The 22441-nt window shown below is 42.7% G+C and overlaps 1 protein-coding gene across 2 annotated transcripts in view; it reads right to left on the bottom strand.

Moving 5' to 3' along the window:
• Window positions 1–14507: 14507 nt before the first annotated feature.
• nrxn3b (neurexin 3b) overlaps window positions 14508–22441 on the bottom strand; it is a 498054-nt gene continuing 490120 nt past the window's right edge. For both annotated transcript variants that reach the window (XM_079571780.1, XM_079571779.1), the window contains one exon: window positions 14508–16143. In XM_079571780.1, coding sequence (XP_079427906.1) covers window positions 15170–16143 — 974 coding nt within the window. In that variant the 3' untranslated portion in view covers window positions 14508–15169. The remainder of the gene's footprint in view (window positions 16144–22441) is intronic.

The raw sequence follows: 22441 nt of genomic DNA, 5'->3' as shown, positions 1-22441 counted from the left end.
AAAAAATTACAAAAATGTGACAAAAAAATGACAAAAATTTGATAAAAATTTGACCCAAAAAAATGCTAAAATTTGACAAAAAATGACAAATGTGACAAAAAAATACAAAAATGTGACAAAAATGAGTTGAACACCCAACAAAAAAATGATGGAGAAAAAAATCTGATGACGTGAGGAAAAAGATCCTCTCGATTCAGGCAGGAGTTAAGAGGTTAAAGAGGGGGTGTTCTGCTTTTGTCAGTCCCACAGCACCAGTCTATATCACACTACAATGATGACAAACCTTCTGTTGGTCTGTAAATGCAGTAAATTAGAATAACTGCCTTGTATAAAATGTCTCTCTCAAAATGGCTGTAGTGAATGTCTTGAAATCGGCCTCTGTCTCTTTAAGAACCTCTGAGCCTTTAGACACGCCCCCTCCACACGCTGTCTGTGGCATCAGTGGGGAGGGGGTTCTGCTGAGGAGCAGTGGTTGGTTACTCGGCTGGTGACCAAAGCTCGGAGGCGTCTCCAGGAGGTGGGGGCGTTCCTAGGAGGACTCAGGCAAACCTATCCCTAAAATGGCCGCCATCAGAGTTTTTACAGATTACTCAGAAATACGTGAATGTGCCAAGGCAACACTTCAGCCATGTTTTTAATGAGGGAGTGACAGAATAACAGGATGGAAAGCTTGAAAAAGTCCATTTTGCAGAATACACGCCCCCTTAATACTGTCAATACACCCGATTAGGTCATATCATGCACAACTCTGGCATTTGTAGAAAGTGCACTGGAAAAAAAGAAATAAAAGATTATAGAAGGAATGACAGAAACCTACTTGAATTAAGAGATTCAATCTGAAGTTTGAGTAGATTTGGACTTGTCTTAGATCGGATAAAACATCTTATCGCCAATGGAACAAGTCATTATTCTCTTAACTCAGATTATATTGTATAATTTCAAGTGAAAACAAATCAAAGTAAAAGTTAATTTGTCTGATTTCAAAGTGGGTTTTATGGTTGTTCCATTGGCATTTGTATCTTTATCTTAGATTAGACCAAACAGACTCAACTTCAACATAAAGAATCTTTATTCAAGCAATTTTAAGTCATTTATCTCATTTAAGATGGTCCTTTTTGCAGTGTAGTGCTTTACTTTGGCCCTCGGTCTTTTTACAATGATAAAAATTGGCCTCCGTTAAGAAAACTTGCCGACCTCTGCCGTACTCCATATGTGCAGGATTTTGCTAGTTTCAGCCCTGGATTTATCCTTTCCATTTCCGTTCAGTTTTACACTTTCCTCATGTTGCGTTTCTTGTGTTTGAGTCGTTGAGACCTGTGTGAGGCGCTGTGACGCTCACACAGATGATAGAACAAGATGTAGAGGCGCATGAGCTGTAAACTTATGTGGAATGTAAACAGTGAAAATCAAAATGATTCAATGATTTATGATCTACAGAAGAGACGAGGAGGAGAGTTTATTCTTCAGACGTAACGGGACTAAAGGAGAAACACCTGTCAGTGACTTTTACTGTCAGTCAAAACACACAGACTGACTCGTGTTTTTCTACTTGTCCCCTGTGGCTTGTGGAGCAAAGAGGGGCGGAGTCAAACCATCATAGATCAAGGTCAGTAGATTATGGATCACAGACTCCACTCTGGAGCTGTGATGTCACCGTTTTAGTTAAAGTTGCAGAAACATCGTAACAACTTCGCCACGTAAACGATGTTTTGAGGTCTTTCCGCTCTGGGACCTAGTTTGGAAAATGTTCGTCTACAGACCCTCAAAACGCCGGCTCGTATGGACGATACACTGGGTTGATAGAATATCTTTGCGTTTGGTCCTCACCTCAGTCGTGTGGACAGGGCCTTATTTTAGGACAGGCATTTTCAACATTGATAAATACCTCATAAATGTACAAATGTGCTTTTGCTGTTAAAGGAACAGGCCACCGTTTCTCCACACTGAGATATGTTCTTACCTGAGCTTTGACGAGTTCTTTAGGACCTGTCTGATCTTCCCCTGTGCCTTCAGTCACGTAAACACAGTCACGTTCGAAATCCGCGCAGTAATCTTCACTTTACTGTGCAAATGCCAAATTACTCCTGTTTTGGAGCTATAGAGGAGAGAGGGAGAGGCTAAATGCTAACGCCGTCTGCGCTGTGTTTACATGACTGAAGATCAGACAGGTCCTAAAGAACTCGTCACAGCTCAGGTAAGAACATATCTCAGTATGGAAAAATGGTGGCCTATTCCTTTAAGGTTTACTTTATTAATCCCCGTAGGGAAATTCATTCTCTGCATTTGACCCATCAACGCCGCGGGGGCGACCTGTAGGAGCAGTGAGCTGCCAGCGTGGGCCGGCGCTCGGGGACCCGTCTCCATGATGTGCAGCCAGGCTGGTGGTCAGAGGATTCACCGATTGTACATGTTTTTAGTGGTAGGGGAAACCGGAGTACCCGGAGGAAACCTACACAGACACGGGGAGAACATGCAAACTCCACACACCCCGTCCTGGTGGGAATCAAACGCGGCTCAGCTCATGACTATCACTTTACTGGTTCGTGTCCAGCTCGTCTCCATGGAGATGTTGAAGAAAATCATCCAAGTCCATTATTTGAGAACCCAGTGTAAAAATACTTAGTCATTGTGTCATTGGAAGCATGTTTTGTACAGATGGCAACAGTGTAGTCCATAATGTTACGCAGTGTGCCTTTAAGGACACATGACCCACTGCTGTTTATTCCATATTGTATTGTCTCTGGAGTTGTCAAGCGTCTCAAAACTCATCTTTTGCAGTTCCGGGGCAATCATACTCAGCGACGTCAAACAGTATTGTCACATTTATTGACACGTTGACGCGCCGCAGTTTATCTCGAGTTAATTGGCCAATTTCAGCCATTTTGACACATGGTCTAACAGGAGCCTTTGCTGCCTCCTCTTCTTGTTACTCTCTGCCTTGTCTTGTGCAGTTTTCTCCAGGCAAAGGTGAAAAGAGCAAACTGCAGGTAGCACAACCCCGAAAAGTGGTCAGAAATACAGTTCTTCCTCTGGCATCAACCCATCTGCAGCGGATCATGATCATTACGGAGTTCTATCAGACATAGTTTTAGCCGAGACCAGCCTGCAGGGGGCAGTGTGTCCGTCTGCGGGCGAGGGCCAGCAGTGTTTATCATGCAGCGTCCGTCTTACAGCTTTTGTCGTAGAACTGCAGATTTAGAAGTCAGATTAGCGCGCTCATATCTTGGCAGTTAATTAGGGCTGAGGGAGTGATGGGAAGAAGAGGAAGAGGAGGAGGAAGTGTCCACCTGAGTGAACACGACTGGAAATTAGTGACGAGGAAATTAGTGACGAGGTGTAGCTGTTCTTTTAGCTGGTAACTAATTAGATGAGTTTGCTTTAGTGAAACAATGTTCTCGTGATCCCCAACCACGACGACAAGATACTACTACTGAAAAGTGGAGAGTTGTGAAGTAAGGAAGGGAGTTTGAGTCAGAAGTTCCGATTAAAGGAAGCGTCGTCCCAGCCCTGGACAAAAAAAACATACAAGCAACAACGGGTTTTTGGGAGAGCCTGGATTTGACCCATTTTTTTTCAAATCGCACCCTTTACTCTTTTGACTTTTTGCTTCCAGCCTTTCTCTGTGTTAGAGGCCGGTGGTTCCCAATGTTTTGTTATATCTTGTGGACCCTTTGAACCTTTCAGTGATTGTCCCTGTACCCCCTACCATACGGGTAATGCAGTTTATTTAGAACAAAATCATTTAAAAGCACTATTTATAAGTAAAAAGACAATATACCCACACATTTTACTACAAAATATAGCTTTTCCTATCAAAATCACGCTGAGTTCCCCCCTTTTTTTCAATCTGAAATAGTTCCACAAAGTGCCCTTTTCCACCAGGCTGGTGCTGGTGCCGGTGCTGGTTCTGGGCCAGTTCCAGTTTCAGAACCGGTTCTTTCGTTTTCCACTGAAAAAGCGCTGGCTCTTGGTTCCAAAATCTGGGAACCAGTTAAAAGCTGGACCAAGAAACGAGCACCACACTGGAAAAAATGAAATCTTATCTGAGACAAAAATGACTTAAAAGTGCTTGAAATAAGACTTTTAATGCTGCTTTTGATACGGTTTTGACTCGTCTTGAAACAAGATTGCCAATGGAACTAGACAGATTTTTCTTGTCTTTGACCATTTTGTCTCATTTCAGGGTTTTTTTTGTCTTATTTTAAGCGTTCAAGTTAATTTGTCTTATTTTGAGCAAATTAATGCTTGTTCCATTGGCAATCTTTGTTCAAGACGAGTCGAAACCAAGTCAGAATCAGCATCAAAAGTCTTATTTCAAGTAGAAATCAAGCTATTTTTCTAAGATAAGACGGCATTTTTTCCAGTGCAGTGATGTCAGCAGCTGGGGGCGTGGCTCTCTCCTCCAACAAACAATCAATATCAGTGAGTTTGTGCTCAGAACTTCCTGGAGAAGCCAAAACAGTCTCTGTGGAGGAAACTGTTGTTTTGCTTTAAACAAGAGTTAGAAAGAAGAAATCACAATGTTAACGGCTGCTGTGACTGAAACATAAACTTATTTTTCTGTATTTTATAACCAGAAGTGGCTGTAGTGAGATGTTACTATCCATGTTTGATGTTGACTTCCCAAAGCGTTGCTATGACAATAGGCACAGCTCTCATTTTGGTGGGAAACCAAGTCAGTCTGGAACCAACCCGGGACCAGAACCAGCTCTGAGCCAGCACCTTGGTGGAAAAGCCAAAATAGTCCAAATGCTGTTGTTGACTATTATCTTGTAGAGAAGAAATAGGAGTCACTGCAGTCCCTCCTCTAGATAAGATACAGTTTACAGTGGGAGGAAAAAGTGAGTGCACGATTTGGAATTTCTCACATTTCTGCCTAAATTGGTCTGAGGACACAGGACAGGGCGGAGTAAGTAAGTGCACCCCCTGAATCTGGCTGGTCCAAGATTCATCCTGATCGTTGAGAGCGTCTGATCTGCAGCTACAGAAAAGCCAGGGTTCACTTACTTATTCCAGACTGTTGTGAATGTCTCAGTTTTTTCTGCAAAATAAACTTGTGAATGTATTTTTCCATTGATGATGCCGGGTGTCCAGGCCCTGAGGCAACAGAACATCACTTATTAACAATGAATAAGAGAAGTATGTGAACTATTGTTTATGAGACAGGCATTGACTGTAGTAGATAAGTGTTGGTCACGCTTAACTAATGAGTTTCATGATGAATTTAGTGTTAATTCATCATTTATTAAAGGGATGTTTCAGGATTTTAGGGCCTCATTTCCTAGTTATCCAGAGTGTTGTTGATTTCTGGAGATTATAATTTTAATTCATGCAGTCCTTGTATTTGAAGAGTTTAGTGGTGCTAGTGCTAGTGCTAGGCCAGGGGTCACCAACGTGGTGCCCGCGGGCACCCAGGGGCCCTTTGGGGCATGTCCAGTAGCCCTTGGAACTTTTTCTGTGTAAAACACTTCATTTTCTTGAATCTAATTCTTAAAATTACAGTTATTTCGGTTCTTGTGACTCAGTATGAGTTTAAAATAAAGCTATTTTAATAATATGGGGTCAATATCCTATAAGTGAACAGTGTACGTTTAAGTCTTTAGGAATTGTTTTTAACTGGTAGCCCTCGAACAACTTAATGCTCTTAAAGTCGCCCTCAGCTGAAATAAGGTTGGTGACCCCTGTGCTAGGCTAGCGCATGTCTATGGTAAGTTGCCTGCATTAAAAACCTCCGGTTATGCGGTAACCGAGCAGATCACTCCGCCGCTGCGTAACCAGGAAGCTAATGCTGCTCAAATATGCAAAAAGGTTATATTTTAAGAATTATTCAGTCGACAGAGACATTTATATCAGTATATCTGTGGTTAAGTGATGTGACTCAGGCGCACTGTGCTTGGTAAAGCAGGCTACTAGTTACCATAGACATGCACTAGCCTAGCGTTAGCCTAGCATCACTAAACTCTTCAAATATAAGGACTGCATGAAATAAAAAATATATGTAAAAATCTCCAGAAATCAACAACACTTTGTATAACCGGGAAACTATGTCAAAAATCCTGAAACATCCCTTTAAGGCTAAATAAGATGTCATTATTATACAGTGTTACCAAAGTAATTAGTTCTCACCAAAATGACAACTCAAGATCCTGAAAAACCTCTACTTCAGTACAATTCTGTAGTAAACTGACTCGCTAACTTATGTGTTTATGTAGTTTTCCTCCTTAAACTCGTCCAGTCGATGATACTGTATTATCTGTAATCATGGAAGTAAAAGTTTGTAGCCGTCACTTTGGTGATTTAACTGACCATAACAATACAATCATCCACTGAATCAACACTCACCTGTAAGTCTGAAACCTAAGTCCGTGTGTGTAGAATTACCCAGTTCAGTAGTTGAGTTTTTTTTTTTTTTCCGGGTCAGGGAGCTGCGTCTGAACTCGTCTAATGCAGTAAAACGCCGGCCCATTTGGAAAAGCCATTAGCAGACGTAAATTGTTTTTTCTGTCAATTACGATATGAATTATCCGGCCCACATCAGCGGGATTGATGTAATCGACTCGTGCTAATTTGACTAAAAGGAAAAGGAGTTGTTACACATGAAATTCAATCAATAAACTTTGCCAGCCAATAACTGTGTGAGCAAATGGCGGTGGATGGAAAAGAGAAAGAGACAGAAAGGCGAAAAACTGATGCTTTATTTATCCAGGGCATTTGTATAGTTTAGGGTAAAGCTGTGAGATATTTACTGTGAGGGGAACATTCTCTGATCGGCTCTACCCAGTTCATCTAAAAGCTTCTTGCAGCCAACAGGCGTTTTTGTCACTTTATTGATGTTTCTCTTCATCGCCTCTTTGTCACTTTTTTGTCACTTTCTTGTTGCTCGTTTGTTGCGTTTTTCGTCCTCCTTCTTTGTCTCATGTTTGTTGCTGTTTTGATGCTTTTTCAAGAAGCTTTAGGATTAAATCTGAAAGCGTTTGAAAAGAGGTTCAAAAAAGAGCGATGAAAACGCAACAAAAAATTGAAAAAAGTTGGAAAAATGCAACAAAAAAGCGACAAAAAATGTAAAGAAAACCGACAAGAAATTTATTTTAAAAATTACAGAAAATTTACAAAAAAGTGTCAAAAAATGTACAGAAAAGCAACAAAAAGTGTACAAATCTAAAAAAAAAACGTTAAAAAAAAAAGACAAAAAATGTATAGAAAACCGACAAAAAAATACAAAAAAGCAACAAAAAAGTTATTAAAAAGTGTTTTTTTTTTTAACAAAAAAACATAAAAACATAAAAAGGCACAAAAAAAGCTAAAAATGTATAGAAAGCGACAAAAGTTTTATAGAAAAGTGACAAAAAAATTCACAAAAAAACAACAAAAAACGTGGCTAACTTACGAACAGATCCCCTTGGATCCCCTCATTATGGATGTGTCTCCCAGTAACATACCTAATGACCATCAGTGCTACATTCTACATGTTTTGTTGATGGAGAAAAATGATCCCCTTGAACTGGCTTCACCCAGTGTTACACCATGGACACAAAAACTACAGCATATTTATTTGATGGAAGGATTAACGGCTCGATTACAACTTAAAATTGACATTTCTTTAAGAAGATGGTCACGTGTGGCAAAACTCTTCTCTTGGTGATGTATGTTATGTATATGTGTGTATGTATGTATTGTTTGTTTGTTTCTGTTTTTTTGTTTAACCCAAGTTGAACTGTACCATTTATTACTATTTCCCATTACTACTACTTTATGTACCTCTTTTCTATATGTCTGCGTTATTGTTATTATTTTGATTTTGAGTACTGCATTCTATTCTGTTTGTTATCATGTAAATTGCCAATGTTCCTGTGTTCAAAGTTAAAGCGATAAAGTTCAAAAAAAGAAATGTGGCTAAATAAGTGACAGCGCAGCAAAAATGCAAGTAAACACAACAAGGAGAAATCTTTTTTGTAGGTCTTTGCACTGGCCTGTGTAAGGCTGTAGGAAGCTCTGAGATTTGGGTAAAGTCAAACTTAAAGGGCGGGTATTCTGCAAAATGGCCTTTTTCAAGCTTTCCATCCTGTTATTCTGTCACTCCCTCATTAAAAACATGGCTGAAGTGTCGCCTTGGCACATTCACGTATTTCTGAGTAATCTGTAAAAACTCTGATGGCGGCCATTTTAGGGATAGGTTTGCCTGAGTCCTCCTAGGAACGCCCCCACCTCCTGGAGACGCCTCCGAGCTTTGGTCACCAGCCGAGTAACCAACCACTGCTCCTCAGCAGAACCCCCTCCCCACTGATGCCACAGACAGCGTGTGGAGGGGGCGTGTCTAAAGGCTCAGAGGTTCTTAAAGAGACAGAGGCCTATTTCAAGACATTCACTACAGCCATTTTGAGAGAGACATTTTATACAAGGCAGTTATTCTAATTTACTGAAGGTTTGTCATCATTGTAGTGAGATATAGACTGGTGCTATGGGACTGAAAAAAGCAGAACACCCCCTCTTTAAGAAAAGCACTCTGTTAAGGTAGGACTTAACTGATTATTTAGAGTTTATTGATTGATTTTGTGTTCCCTACTTTTAACACAATGTGGTTCTGTATCTTTGTGTAGGATTTGCTCCTGAATGCACCTGATTAACGCTGCGTCCCGGCCGTGAGAACATATTTCGAGATGTGCTGCTGGACAACAGATTAGACTCTATAATCTGAGCAGAACTTTTCATTGTGTCGAGTCTGTTGACCTTTAGCAAAACACACACCGTCTCTTTAAATAGAAACCGTAGGAAATTGCAAAAGACAGCCCGTCCCCCCGTTTCCCCGCGGGCCCATCGCCGTCCCCCCGTCGCCCCGCGGCTGAATGAATGAGTTAATCCGGCAGGCGTCAGTGTGTGCGTTGGATATACTCGCGGGGCAACGCTCTGATATCCCACATCAATGGGCCGTTGCGAGTTAATGACCAGTTCCTCGAAGGCCCATTTGCACGAAATATGGCCAGCGTTAAAGCGCGCGGCGGAGCGAGCAGGCGCCGCCGCCGCCGAGCAGCTCATAACCTCAGCATATGCTCGCGCACAAACCCATTCCCGTCAGAGAGGGGGCTTCCCGGCTCTCGCCTTTCTGTAGCGCTTCTCGTGAGCGGTGTGTGAATCTGCATAACCATCTATAGGTGAATGACGGTGCTGAGCGGAGGTGCCCTTCATTTGAATAGCAGAGGAGCAGCACGCTCGATGGAACACGGTGAATGGTCGTCGTCTTCTGTCAGGATGAGGCGCACTGAGGAGGAGCGTGTCTTTGTTCCGACGCTTCTGAGGATTCACAGATATTAGCTGTAACTTTACGCTGACCATTGCCTTTCAAAGAGGTCTTAAAGGGATGACATTTGAGGTGTAATATATCAACGCTACATCCTCACATCCTCATATCCGCATCACAAACACATCTGGAGGCTGAGGGTGTCAAGGCCTGACCAAAGGAAACGTCGTCACCTTGATTTAAAGTATGACAGGTTTCAATGCTTTGAAAATATTACTTATTTTATTTGAGTGAAGCAGCGATTTTAATGAAGAAATGTTGGGCAGAAAAGCTAAGTGAGCTCATTTCCCATTGGCTTAACGTGGTTGGCATGGCAGCAGTTTAAAATTGTTTGCCTTCATCTATGTCACTTCCTCTGTCAAAAAAAGGAAGTGAAAGTATAAACATCACACAGTGTTTTGATCAGGGGTTCAGCAACACTATGTGCCCAAATAATGACATCATCTGAACATCCTGAAAGACCAGGTTATTCCATCAATGGATTTCTTCTTCCTGGCATATTCCAAGATGACGATGGATTCATCAGGCTCACACTGGCCTCCCATTGGCTGCCCGTCAGCTGTAGAAGTGACTTTAAGATCTCGATGCTTGTGTTTTAATGTCTTCATGGATCTGCTCCTGAGTATCTCTCTGATCAGTCAGATCAGTAAGTCTGAGAACCAGCCGTCTCTGAACGTGCCCAGATCCCGTTTAAAGACGCGAGGAGATCGAGCTCCCAAACTCTGGAACAGTCTCCCCCTAAACTCTGGAACAGCCTCCCCCAAACTCTGGAACAGTCTCCCCCTAAACTCTGGAACAGCCTCCCCCAAACTCTGGAACAGTCTCCCCCTAAACTCTGGAACAGTCTGCCCCTAAACTCTGGAACAGCCTCCCCCTAAACTCTGGAACAGTCTCCCCCTAAACTCTGGAACAGCCTCCCCCAAACTCTGGAACAGTCTCCCCCTAAACTCTGGAACAGTCTGCCCCTAAACTCTGGAACAGCCTCCCCCTAAACTCTGGAACAGTCTCCCCCTAAACTCTGGAACAGTCTCCCCCTAAACGTCAGAGCTGCTCCGACCATAGAAACCTTTAAGACGGCCCTTAAAGCACATCTGTTTGCGTTGGCGTTCGATTCACGCTGAGCTGTATTATAACTGTGTGTGCTTCTCTTGTTGTTTTGTACTGTAGTTTTATATTGTGTACTTGTATGTGAAGCACTTTGGGCACCGAGTGTTGTTGTAAACGTGCTGTACAGATAAAGCTGACATGGACATAGTGAAAGAGTCCAGGTCCAGGAGCAGGAGGCAGCATTCTCACACGTGGACATGGCCGTCACAGAGCCCAGACCTGAACCCCACTGAGAATCTTTGGGATGTGCCGGAGAAGGTCATACTCTCCCATCGTAAATACAAGATTGTGGTAAAAGATCTGGATGTTTTGATATGGCAGGAGCTTATTGAAGCAACACCACAGTGAATGTGTGCTGTGTTTAAAGCGAAAGGCGCTCCGAGGGAATATTAGTGTGTGACCTTCGACCTTCAGTGTCTAAGTCTAAATCTCAGCCATTATCTCTGAGTATTTGACAGCAGGTCACGGGACACTCCTCACAGGACGTAAATCATTTCAACCATTAGGTTCAGGACTGTCCAATCCCAGCTGTTCATCTCGTTTCAACCCCGTCTGATCAACAGCTTTTTGGTGTCAAGACAACTTTATTTAAACTGCGCATTTCGTACAAAAGGCAACTCAACGCGCCTGTGCTTTGCTGTTGCTTCAGTGAGTCTTGATCTCACTCTTTCAACCATGTTCTGGAGCCCAGTCCTTTTTTCGTTGCATCGGCTTCCAGTTTCTTTCAGAGTTGATTTTAAAATCCTTCTTTTTGTTTTGAAAGCCCTCAATGGTCTCGGCCCTTTGTACTTGTCTGAACTTTTAACTGTTCGTGACTCGGGCAGATCCTTGAGGTCGTTGGAAGTGCCCAGGACCAGGTCTAAGCACTGGGGCGATCGGTCCTGTTCAGCAGCTGGACCCAGACTCTGGAATAACCCCCCCCCCCCCCCCCCGATATAAACCATCACTGACTTTGGCCTTTTTAAATCCAGGCTCAAGACGCATTTATTCAGACGGGCTTTAACACTAAGCAGCACGGCCACACTTTAGTACATTTTATCTGTTTTATTGTTTGGTTGTATGAATGTTTTTAATGGATTTTATGTGGTTTTATTTGGTCGCCTTGAGTGTTCTAAAGGGCTCTATAAATAACATTTGATTGATTGATGTTTTCACACTCTCAAAAGCCTCCATGTTTTTTTGTTTTGTTTTTACATGGACACTTGGACAGACGATGGGTAACTCTCTGTCAATCAAGGTCCCAAGTTCTTTGTAAAGAACAGAGTTGGAAAGGCCAGGCTACAATTAGAGTGAAATCTAGTAATATACACAACTACACGACCTTTTTGTACTAACACCGTACTTGTATTATGTAATAACGCTCATGTCCGTGAGAGTAAATACTGATAGAAAAGACAAAGGGACAGAGGGATATTGTTCATCCAGTTACACAATGGAGATCTTTTTTTTCACTCAAACTCGGCTGTAAATACTGTTTAAGTGCTAGGCCACAGTTAGCTTTGCCCGTTAGCCTGTTAGCCTCTTCTTCGTGATTCCATTAGTGTGTATTGGGGCCTCTGGGTCGGAGCAGGGAAAGCTGCACATGTGGTTTTCTGGCCAGAGACACCAGGGGGAGATGAAAGACCCCCCGATCATCCCTTTAACACTTGTATCACCCCCAGAGGAACTACTTTTAAGGTAAACAAGTTACTGAGTTCTTCTTTAAGTTCATAATAACCATAGATGCCTGTGCGAACGTCCACAGATTGTGTTTTTTTTGGAACAACAGTTTTATTTTTGGGAATTGTTCGGAGTCAGAGGAGCATGAGACAATAATCAATAATAACTGGTCGTAACACAAAAAAAAAAACAGAACGTTTCACACCGACTGAGCTGCGTGGAAATGAATGACAACATAGGACTAACATTTATAAATGATAAATACAAAAAAAAATAAACAACGTACCGTCAAGAAGAAGATGTAAAAATGAAAAATAAGATCGAACCGAAACACGACAAAGAAACATGTGAAAAAGACAGACACCGACGCCACAGTTTCCACGTATTCAAAGTCATTAAGGTGCTAGCAACAGGTCTCCACATCCATCGGAATCAGTCTTTATTCTCTTCTCGTTAGTTTTCTTTTTTTTAGAATTTCCATTAAAAAAATAAATAACATGAAAACAATTTGCAAGTAAGTCCCTAACACAGGGTCTGAGGGAGGTGTTTGTAAAGACGGCTTTCCTCGGTCAAATATTCATGAGTCTCATCGAGAAACCAGACGTCGAATTTGACAGCCCTCATAAACAAAAGTACTCTGTCTCCAGGCGTCTGCGGCAAATGAAGAGAAATTACAGTTTTGAAATGTCGCTACAGCAGTGAAATCAAATCTGCATCTCCAAAACCAGACGGAAATCGAGTTTCACGCACAATATTGACCGGCAAAGAAAAAAAACAAATACAGTAGATGTGAACGTGATCGCTGCTTTTGACACGGTCGTTTCCTAAAGTCAACCGGAATCAACGTGAAAAATGCTTCTTTTTTTTTTCCTTCTTCACAGAATAAAATAAAAACAGGAGAAAGGAACATCCTAAACAATGCACATGGCCTGGATCACTCACGCCAACCATTAAGACTCACTGAATACTCGGCATTTCGTCCAAATGGGGGGATGGGGGTTTTTGCACTTTGTGATATTTGTGGACATGATGCTGGAGAATAAACTGGTGAAGGTTATGGTCAGGAGTTTGGCTATTGCAGTTATTACACACAGCCTTCAGATTGTCCAGTTCATGACAGAAATATTTAAAATCCGTGTCAAGAAATCCAAAGAAACAGAAGGTGAGCGTGAGGATTAGGAACAGGATGTGACTTTTATTTGGTATGCAGTTGCTATGGTGACTAATGCACATGGCGTCGCTTTAAACGGTTGATTCTGAGAAAACCTGATTGTTTGCTTGTGCTTCGGTGACGGTAGAATAGTTTTGCTTCCTTCCTCCGACACTGAACGCAAACCTGGGCCAGCTTTCAAACCTTCAGCCTCTCCCGGAGACTCGGAGACGCCCTCCCTACACAGACCCATGATGAAAACCTGTTTAAAACAAACCACTGTGTTCTTACTAACTGTGTCTTTTGTGTTCATACGTTTATAGAAGCGCATTATTCCTCTGATCGGAATGCCTGGCGTCTCCTCCTGATCGGATCGTTCCGTCGCCTTTAATCCATCGTGCTGTTATGACTTTCTCGCGGCTTCAGATTGACAACACACAGAATCACCTGCACACGACGCCAGTGATAATTTCGTCGACTAAAATATTTAGTCTTGTTTAGTCAAAGTGTTATTTTTGTGACTAAAATGTGACTAAAACTAAATTAAAAGTTCCTCATGAGACTAAAACTGTGACTAAAATGTCCAGATGTTTGAGTCGACTAAAATCAGACTAAATAAAAATGAAAAGGAGAGACTAAAATCATCCAAACTTGTATTGAGCGTCTGAAAGAGCCTCAGATCATGTTTAAAGGATCAGCTCTGAGCTTTGTTCATGTGGAGCAGAAACATGAAGCAGAGGAACAACATTAAACATGATTAGAATCAATATTATCAATATAAGTCCACTCAATTAGTCTTAATATTAGTCGACTAAATTTACTTGCAATTTTAGTCGACTAAAACTAGACTAAAATCAAATTACATTTTCACCAAAAGACTAAGATTAAAACTAAATTAAAATATGTTGTCAACATTAACACTGCGTGACGCGTGTTTGATTTGAACATACAGTAGCTTTAGTCCTCCCTCTGGACGAAATGCCGAACATTTAGTGAGTTCCACTTACCATTACATCACGTTGCCGTTTTTGGGGTCCCTTATGCTAGCGGTCTGATGCTACGTTCACATGTAGCACAGCTGCTGAAAACAATGCATCGCGCTTGAATATATATGTTATATTTTGAACAGATTTGTATTACATGGATTAGACTAAATATATACTTTGCCATCGTTTTTAGAATATTGCACTTTGGGAATTTTTGTGAACCTGAATCTAACAAAGGGAATTAAACGCAAAGAGAGCGAGTTATGGAACAGAAAAGCAGCTGTGTACATGTGAACATAGCCTCTGTGCGTCAAAGAGGGAGAATTACACATGGGGAAACATTACGGAGCGGTTAAACATATATGGCCATCTTTGTAACCCAAAAGTAGCTGTCAACTGAAGCGAAAAATAAATAAATCCCAGTTTCAACGTAAAAAAAAAAAACACACACACAACATTTCTTCCATTGTTTTCCGTGGGAGCTACATGAAATCAAACCGGACTCGTCGTGTGACTTCCAACCGTTCCCCGTACAATCATAGTTTCTGAAGGTCCCTCACTTACACAGATGCCAGCACCACGTCACATACACCTCACATGCAAGCTCGAAATGGCCCCGAAATGACAGTGATTCCTATTTTACAGGGTTAACGATGGACAGATCTGCGAGGGGATCCCACGCTTCGTAATACAGTCACGTCAAGGGTCTGCGTGGACGTCAACAAAGATGTTTTATTCACACTACTAAATGTCTCCGCTGGGGACTCCTTAAAAAGTTCCGTTCGAGTCCCGCTGAATTAGCACTGTGTCACTGGTCCGTAATGGTTAACGTGCTTCCGGGAACGCCGCGGTTCGTTTTGGAAACATCAGTTCAGTTCAGGAGATTTCTCTCTTTTTTAATCACAGTTGCCAATATGGTACTGTCTAGAAAGTCTATATATCTCCAGTTTATCGCGTGTTGGAAATGATTTTCTATACATAATACTCCTTGTCCTTGTCTTTCGGTCTCTTGCTGCTGCCGCTGGCTTTGGCGCCGCCGCTGGGTGCTTTCTCCTTCACCACAGCGCCGTTGGTCTGCGCCGAGTTGCTGATGTAGTTGCGGGTCTCGTCCACCTGGTAGGAACCCTCGTCCCTGTTCCTGTACTTGTACATGGCGTAAAGTAAGATGAGGATGCAGAGGGCGGCGGCGGAAACTATGCCCACCACCATGCCCGTGGTGCTGCTGGACTCCCGGATCACCTCGGAGGCCCCCGGGGGAACCCGCCGCACTATCCCCGGCACAGTGGGCAGGGCCGCGGGCACCGTGCGCAGCATGGGCGACGTGATGAAGGGCCCCCGCGGCTTCGTGCCGTCCGCATCCAAGGACGTGGGCAGGGGCAGCAGAACTATGTCCGGCTGCGGCGGTTTGACCTCGCGGTTGTTCATTTTCCCCGCAGGCAGCTTTGGGGGCGTGTCCGACGGGACGGCCACCGCCGGGGTGCCGCGGGGGCCGAGGACAGGGGAGGTGGATGTAGTCCTACCTGCCTCAGAGGCTTTGCTAGGCCTCAAGTCCTTGGACTCCCACTTGGGCGCGATAGCTTTGTAGCCGCCTTCATAGGCCGATGTTGTCAAGATCTTATCTGTTACCAGGGAGAAGGTGGTGTAAAAATCTTCATCGTCAGTCGGGGGCAGGCTAGAGTCGAAAGCCTCGCCAGAGCCAAACCCCGAAATCACCATGCCATCATCACCATCAATATCCCCATCACCATCATCACAATCATCGCCGCCTCGGTCCGACAAGCAAGGTACCCCCGCCTCAGTGGCCATGGCCAAGGACTCTTTGGTGGTCTCAATAATGGTGAGGACGGGGCGGAGGGTCGGGGGGAGGGGGATGAAGGGAGAGCGGGTGGATACAGAAGGGATGTCTATGGGGTCCTCGACTAGCACGGGGATCACTAGCTCCCCTCCTGGAAGCAAAGCAGAGAGAGAGAAAAGTCAGGAAGCGGCGAGCGGAGCCGAGTCACACAGCGAGAGAATCATTATCCAAAAAAAACAAAACAACAGAAAAAAGCAAAGCCCAACAGAAAGAACTGAGGAGAAACCATAAAAGAAGAAACAGAAAGTACTGTACCAGTGCAAAAAACAATCAAACTCAAACAAGACCCAACTGAAAGAAAACAACAGCCAGAAGAAAGTAAACATTGCATCAAAAGGCTTTGAGGGGCGCACAAGGGAGAGCCGCGGTAAACCTAACTCTCCACTATCACCAGCAAAGTTAATCAAGGATGAATCTATATCTGATCCTACGGCGTATTTTCCCATCTAAACGGCGAGTTCAGCTTTGTTTAATTTGTCTGAGTAAATCCTTTTTTCCCGAAATCGGAAAGCTCGGTGAATTTTAAAAGCCTGCGCCGGGATTTAGCATTTGTTTGCAATTCATATGCGAGCCTGGTGGGCCCGAGAGCCAGTTAAGTGAAAAAGCGCTCGGAGTAGCTGCTCAGTGAAGCGGCGTTTCACCCGCCTGACCTACACGACCGGGCGAACTCCGACAACCAGCGCCCGCTCGAGAAAAAACAGAAAAACTTTGAGAATGGAAAGTGTTCGGATTCATTTACACGAGCCTGTTTAAAAGTTTGGAAAGACGGGCTCACATTGAGGTGGCGTTAGAGGTCTCTGCGTGGCTACATTCATTATTTAGCGGAATATTTCGGATTTATTTTTAGCTTGAATAACAACTACCTCGCATGGTGACATAAGCCATACCAATGCTGAGAGATGCTCAAATCTAACTGTGATGATGATGCTCCTGTAGGGCAAACGGTTTATCCCTAAAGTGGACATATCATGCACAATTCTGGCTTATAAACCTGCGCTAAAATGTGCTAAACGGTTCATATGACGGCTTTAAAAACACGGATTCTATCTATGACGTGACGTGTAGTAGAAGTGTAGTGTAGTAGGAAAACTATGGTCATTTCTTCTATATTGCGTGACAGAAGCAAAATGCTACTCAAGGTATATTTCTAACATCACATGGAACATTTTAAAGCAGTACTAAGTAACTCTTCCCCCTAGAGGCCATAAGCGCAACTGCAGGTGTCGTAGCAAGTTACGATTTTTTAACGTATTAATTGTCTTGGAGAGTAAATACTTCGCTGACAGGAAAGGTGAAGGGACAGAGAGTTACTGTGCATCCAATTATACAACGGAAATATTTTTTTTCACTCAAACTTTGCTGTAAATACTGTTTAAAGTGACGTTAGCCCGCAGTTAGCTTTGCCCGTTAGCCTGTTAGCTTCTTCTTCGTGATTCCATTAGTGTGTATTGCTTTCTCTGGTCCGGTGGCAGCCAAGTTGCAAACATGGTTTTCTGTCCAGAGACACCAGGGGGCGATGAAAGACCCTCCAATCATCCCATAAACACTTGTATCACCCCCACAGGGACTACGGGGAGGGTTTATTAAGGTAAACACGTTACTTAGTGCTGCCTTTACAGTTAAAAAGGGTGGACTTTGCATGATGGGTCCTTTTTAAAACTATATTACTGAGGTGACAATAGTATTTTCTAGGACTCCCTCCCAAAAAAGTAGCGTCAATTATTCACATGTTATTTTAAAGAGGAAATATCATGCAAACTTTCTTGAGGTTTTAACCATGTTTTAACGACATACCTGGAGTAGTATTTCACAACATTCAGTTTTGAGTAATCCTGGGATAAAGCTGTTAAAGGAACAGGCCACCGTTTTTACAGACGAGTTGATGTGTACTTGTCTGGTGAGCAAAGATGTCGTTAGCATTTAGCCTCTCCCAGCTTATTCCTATAGCTTCAAACGGGGGGGAAGCTCTTCCACGGGCACAGAGACCAGACAGGTACGTATCAACTCGTCTAAGCTCAGGTAAGAACATATCTCAGTGTGGAAAAACGGTGGCCTGTTCCTTTAAATTGAGCTGTTTCATCTTCTACGGCGTCAGCGCCTCGTTCTGTTACAAACGCACAAACCGTCCTCCACATTTCTAAAGCCCATAATCCCACATGATCGATTTTGAGTGTGTTTATCACGCACTGCTGGGGCTGCTAACCGCGCCGTACGTCCAAACTTAGCTATTTTTTAAGAAAATGATTCCTACAGCTGCCGGCAGGAGAACCCCAGCTCTTTCACCTGCATTTCATTATTACTATTTAATTCTTACAGAGACATATTTTCAAATGATAAAACGTAAAATATCATAGCGCCCAAAATAAGTCTGTTTTTAAAGGAATAGGCCACCGTTTTTCCATACTGAGATATGTTCTTACCTTAGCTTTGACAGTAAAGTGAAGATTACTGCGCGGATTTCAAATTACTCCTGGTATTATTACGCCTTACAATATAGTCCCCCCTTTTATCCGCTTAGAAAATCCACATTGTTTAATTGTGTGTAATTATACTTTGTAGTGGAACACTTCACGTAACCATATTTAAATAGGGAAAACGTGGAAGAGCTTGGTAGCTTCTATCTTGACCTGTTTTGGAGCTATAGAGGAGAGAGGGAGAGGCTAAATGCTAACGCCGTCTGCGCTGTGTTTACGTGACGGAAGATCAGACAGGTCCTAAAGAACTCGTCACAGCTCAGGTAAGAACATATCTCAGTGTGGAAAAACGCTGGCCTGTTCCTTTAAGAGACATATGCATGAGATGTTCACTTTAACACGTACTGTATAACATCTAACATCTGTTTACTCTTAAGTTCCTAAGTGGCTCCCCTATTTGTCCTGGCCTCTTGCCTTTTGACCCCTACAGTGACCACAATGGCACAAAGTCGCCCAGCAGTTCAAGCACACCTGAATGTTTGCATCACTATTAATATTGTTTGTTTTTACAGCTACGCGCTTCAAAACCTGGAGACTTTTGGGCTCATTAAAGATCATTAAAGATGATCCCGTTGATCAAAGCGTGGGAAACATTCAGATGTCTCTTGAAGCTGCTCATCCTCTTGCCAAAGTGGCTCGTTAGAACATTGCAAAGGCACACACGGGGCACTATAAAAGAGATGCAAACCTTTCGGAACAATAAGGGAAATCAATCAAAGAAAAAATAAACAAACAAACAAACAAACGTGAAATGAAAAAGTCAAACCAAGGCGTAATAAGTAAAGGCATTGCACGAGTTCAGAGTTAGAGCAAACATCGTCAAAAAAAACATTCACAAAGTAAAGCCACATAGAGAGAGCTACCCAGAAAGAGGTATTAGTATAAAAAAAACAAAAAAACAACAAACATAAAGAAAAGAAATAAACAACTGAGCTTGGAAAATGATAAAAGCCTACGGAAAAGAGGTTTTCAGAAAGGAAAGGAAAGCATACCAGTCAGTTCTGTTCAACTTACATCAACAAATTGCCCGCATGATTTTGGCAGGAAGAAAACAAAAAAATTTACAAAAGAAAGTTGTGTAAGAATGCCTTCGGACATGTTAAGATCCTTTGCTCTTTTTCTTTTTTTTATATTTCTTCTTCAACAACTTCTGATTAAGTACTATATAGCTGTGTATTTTCAGACAGGATGGGAGCGACGACACATACATCCACACATCATGACATGAAAAATAATCTTCACCATTCTTGTTCGGGATTTTCTTTTTTCTTTATATAAAAAAATGCTATACTTTGATAGATAAGTCTCTCCGTTAAGTATCTCGATGACTTCTCTTTTTTTTTTTCTCGATATATTTCCAAAATGATATGACTGTACATTTTTCTAGTAAAGGCGGAGGGGGGGTGGGGGGAAGGAAACGGACGTGTGATCGAGAGGGAGGGGGGAGGGGGCGGGGCCTATGAACATACTAGGAGGAGGGTAATGGCGTAAATGGGGGTGACAGTGTACATCAGTTGCCATGTCCATGTAAAGGCGGCACGGAGCGGTCGGGCGGCATTAGAGCTTTTGGCTGTAAGGAAGGGATGGGAATATACAAACAATGAGCATAAACATGCCCATCTACAAAAGAGAACAGCACTCTCAACAATGACAGTCTTACAAACCCTAAGCTGCAACTTCTTTTTGCCATGCACAAAGTCGGTAAAAGTGCGACTGGAGAATAAGAATCGAATTTGGCGAGAAGCTTTAAACGGGACAGAATCAAGATTAGCGAAGAAACAAGATCAGTAACAGTGGGGTCTATACGTTTTTGGGATTGGAGGCGGCTTCGCGTGTTTCTCTGTGAAATTTTCAGCTTTTGTCGTCGTTTTGTTGGGAATTCAAAATGGCCGCCCAATGTGTGGAAGGAACAATTTCACGGAGAAAAAAGGGAAGCGTCTAATCATGAGGGACAGAAAGTCGTTAAAACATTTCTATACAAGATTCTTTACATTTTCAGAAAGTATTCAAACAGAGAGAGAACATATATGCATCGGGGGGGACATATATGTACAAAAAAAACAAATCAGAAAATTAAGATTGGCAAGCAAGAAAGAAAGGCATTTGGATTTTTCCACAGTTTCAAAGATGAACAACCAGAAAGCACACACGGGTAACTGGGGGGGGGGGGGGGGGGACAGTTTGGAGGTCAAAGTGTCACCACCTCATATGCTTAACTAATAATAGTCTTATTATTAGTTGGGTTTTTTTTCTCTTGTTAGTATTAAAACACGTGACAGGGCGTGCAATCTGGATGTACGTCAAGAAGAAAGAAGAAGAAAAAAAAAAAAAGGTTCACGAAAAAGAAAATACCGGACATGTTTTTTTAATAATTGGGTTTTTTAGTTCCGCTAACACAAGTCGGGTTAATGGCATGCGTTTTAAGTAAGTTGCATTTAGGGAGAGTAATATACAGTAACATTTACAGGGCAAGCAGTGGGTTCAGGAGGGGAGGGGGGGGGTTAAAGAGGTGGAAGGTCAAGAAGTAGTCGCTGCAACCAATGGCTGTGGGCTTTCGTCGAGTTCCCCCCCCAAAAAAAAGAAAGAAAAGAAGACTCCATTTATCAGGCGCTAACGGGGGAAGCGCCAGGTGATGAATAAGCCGCATTATGAGGCGTTTAGGCTAGCGGCGGTCGCTAATTAATCAAGGGGTGGAACACTGGGGGTAATTAATGGTCCGGTTTTATTTAATTTTGGGATGCTTTGTGCTTAAAAACCAACAGCCTTCGTTTGACAGCGAGCGGGAGCGGGATGGGGGGGGGGTGTTGAGGGAGGAGTTCCACACAGAGGCTACACATTCATTTGGGGCGTTGAACTTAAGAGGATGTGAAAGGCACATTTGTCTTGGCGTATCGGAGCCGGGGCTATCTGTGCAGGACGGCGACGGAAACCTGATTTATTAAGCGCCGGTGAGTGTCGGAGGAGGGGGGGTAATGTGTGAGGAATATGGAAAGTGTCACTCGGCCGGGGACAATGTGTTATCAGCTGTGGCGTAAAGGGGGGGATGTGGTTTTCTGACTGTAAGTTTGACGAGGTGCAATAATGTGTTAGTGATAAAGAGTGTGTGTCATAAAAGTACAACATTTAAGCCTGAACCAAGTGCTTTTTCCTCCTGTTCAGCTTCATCATTAAGCCTATAGGCCAGTGTAGCGCCTCATTTGAAAGCTAAGACCTAGAAAAGTCACCTAGAGGGATCTGTTTCCTTGTGTTGTTGCTGCATTGTCGTTACTTCTTTGACTGCTTTTTTGTTGGGTTTTTGTTGCTTCTATCAGCATTCAGCACCAGAAGCTGAAAGAAAAGCTGAAAATCTGGATAATTTCGCCCAGTACTCGACACCAGTGGTTCTCAATATGAAAGGTCGGGACCCTTAAGTTTTCAGAATCGATTCTGAGTGAGTCGCCAGACACTTCTTTTGATACTTATGTTCTGAAAAAGTACAATAACACCGTCTGAGTCTGTTCAAATGACTGTTATCAGCTTGTTTTCATCATGACGTCAGCTCTTTGGGCTTATCTAAAGCTTACTCAACAATCATTCATTATATAAGATAAAATACATTTTCATTTGGGTCGCCGCTCGTCATCTTAAGGTGATGGTGGGTCTTGACTATGGCTGGTTAAGGTGCTACCGGTATCGAAAGCAGATACTGAAAAAAAATCTTTAGATCCAAGTTTTGTTGCTGTTGATCCAGGGACAGGATTAAAGGAAGTGTCAGCTCAAATAAATAATTCCCCCCACCCGCTCATTTTTATAATTTCCCCTGTATTTTTTCTACTTTTATTTTTTGCTCAGTGTGTGCCCCATTTATCCCAATTTTTTACACATTTTTTTCCTCTTTTTTCTCAATTTTCCCCCTCATTTTTATTACTAATATTT

Source organism: Gobius niger (genome assembly GCF_951799975.1).
Source record: "Gobius niger genome assembly, chromosome: 15".
Classification (NCBI taxonomy): domain Eukaryota; kingdom Metazoa; phylum Chordata; class Actinopteri; order Gobiiformes; family Gobiidae; genus Gobius; species Gobius niger.
The sequence above is the reverse complement of the archived record's forward strand: the minus strand, read 5'-3'. Positions and strand labels throughout refer to the sequence as shown.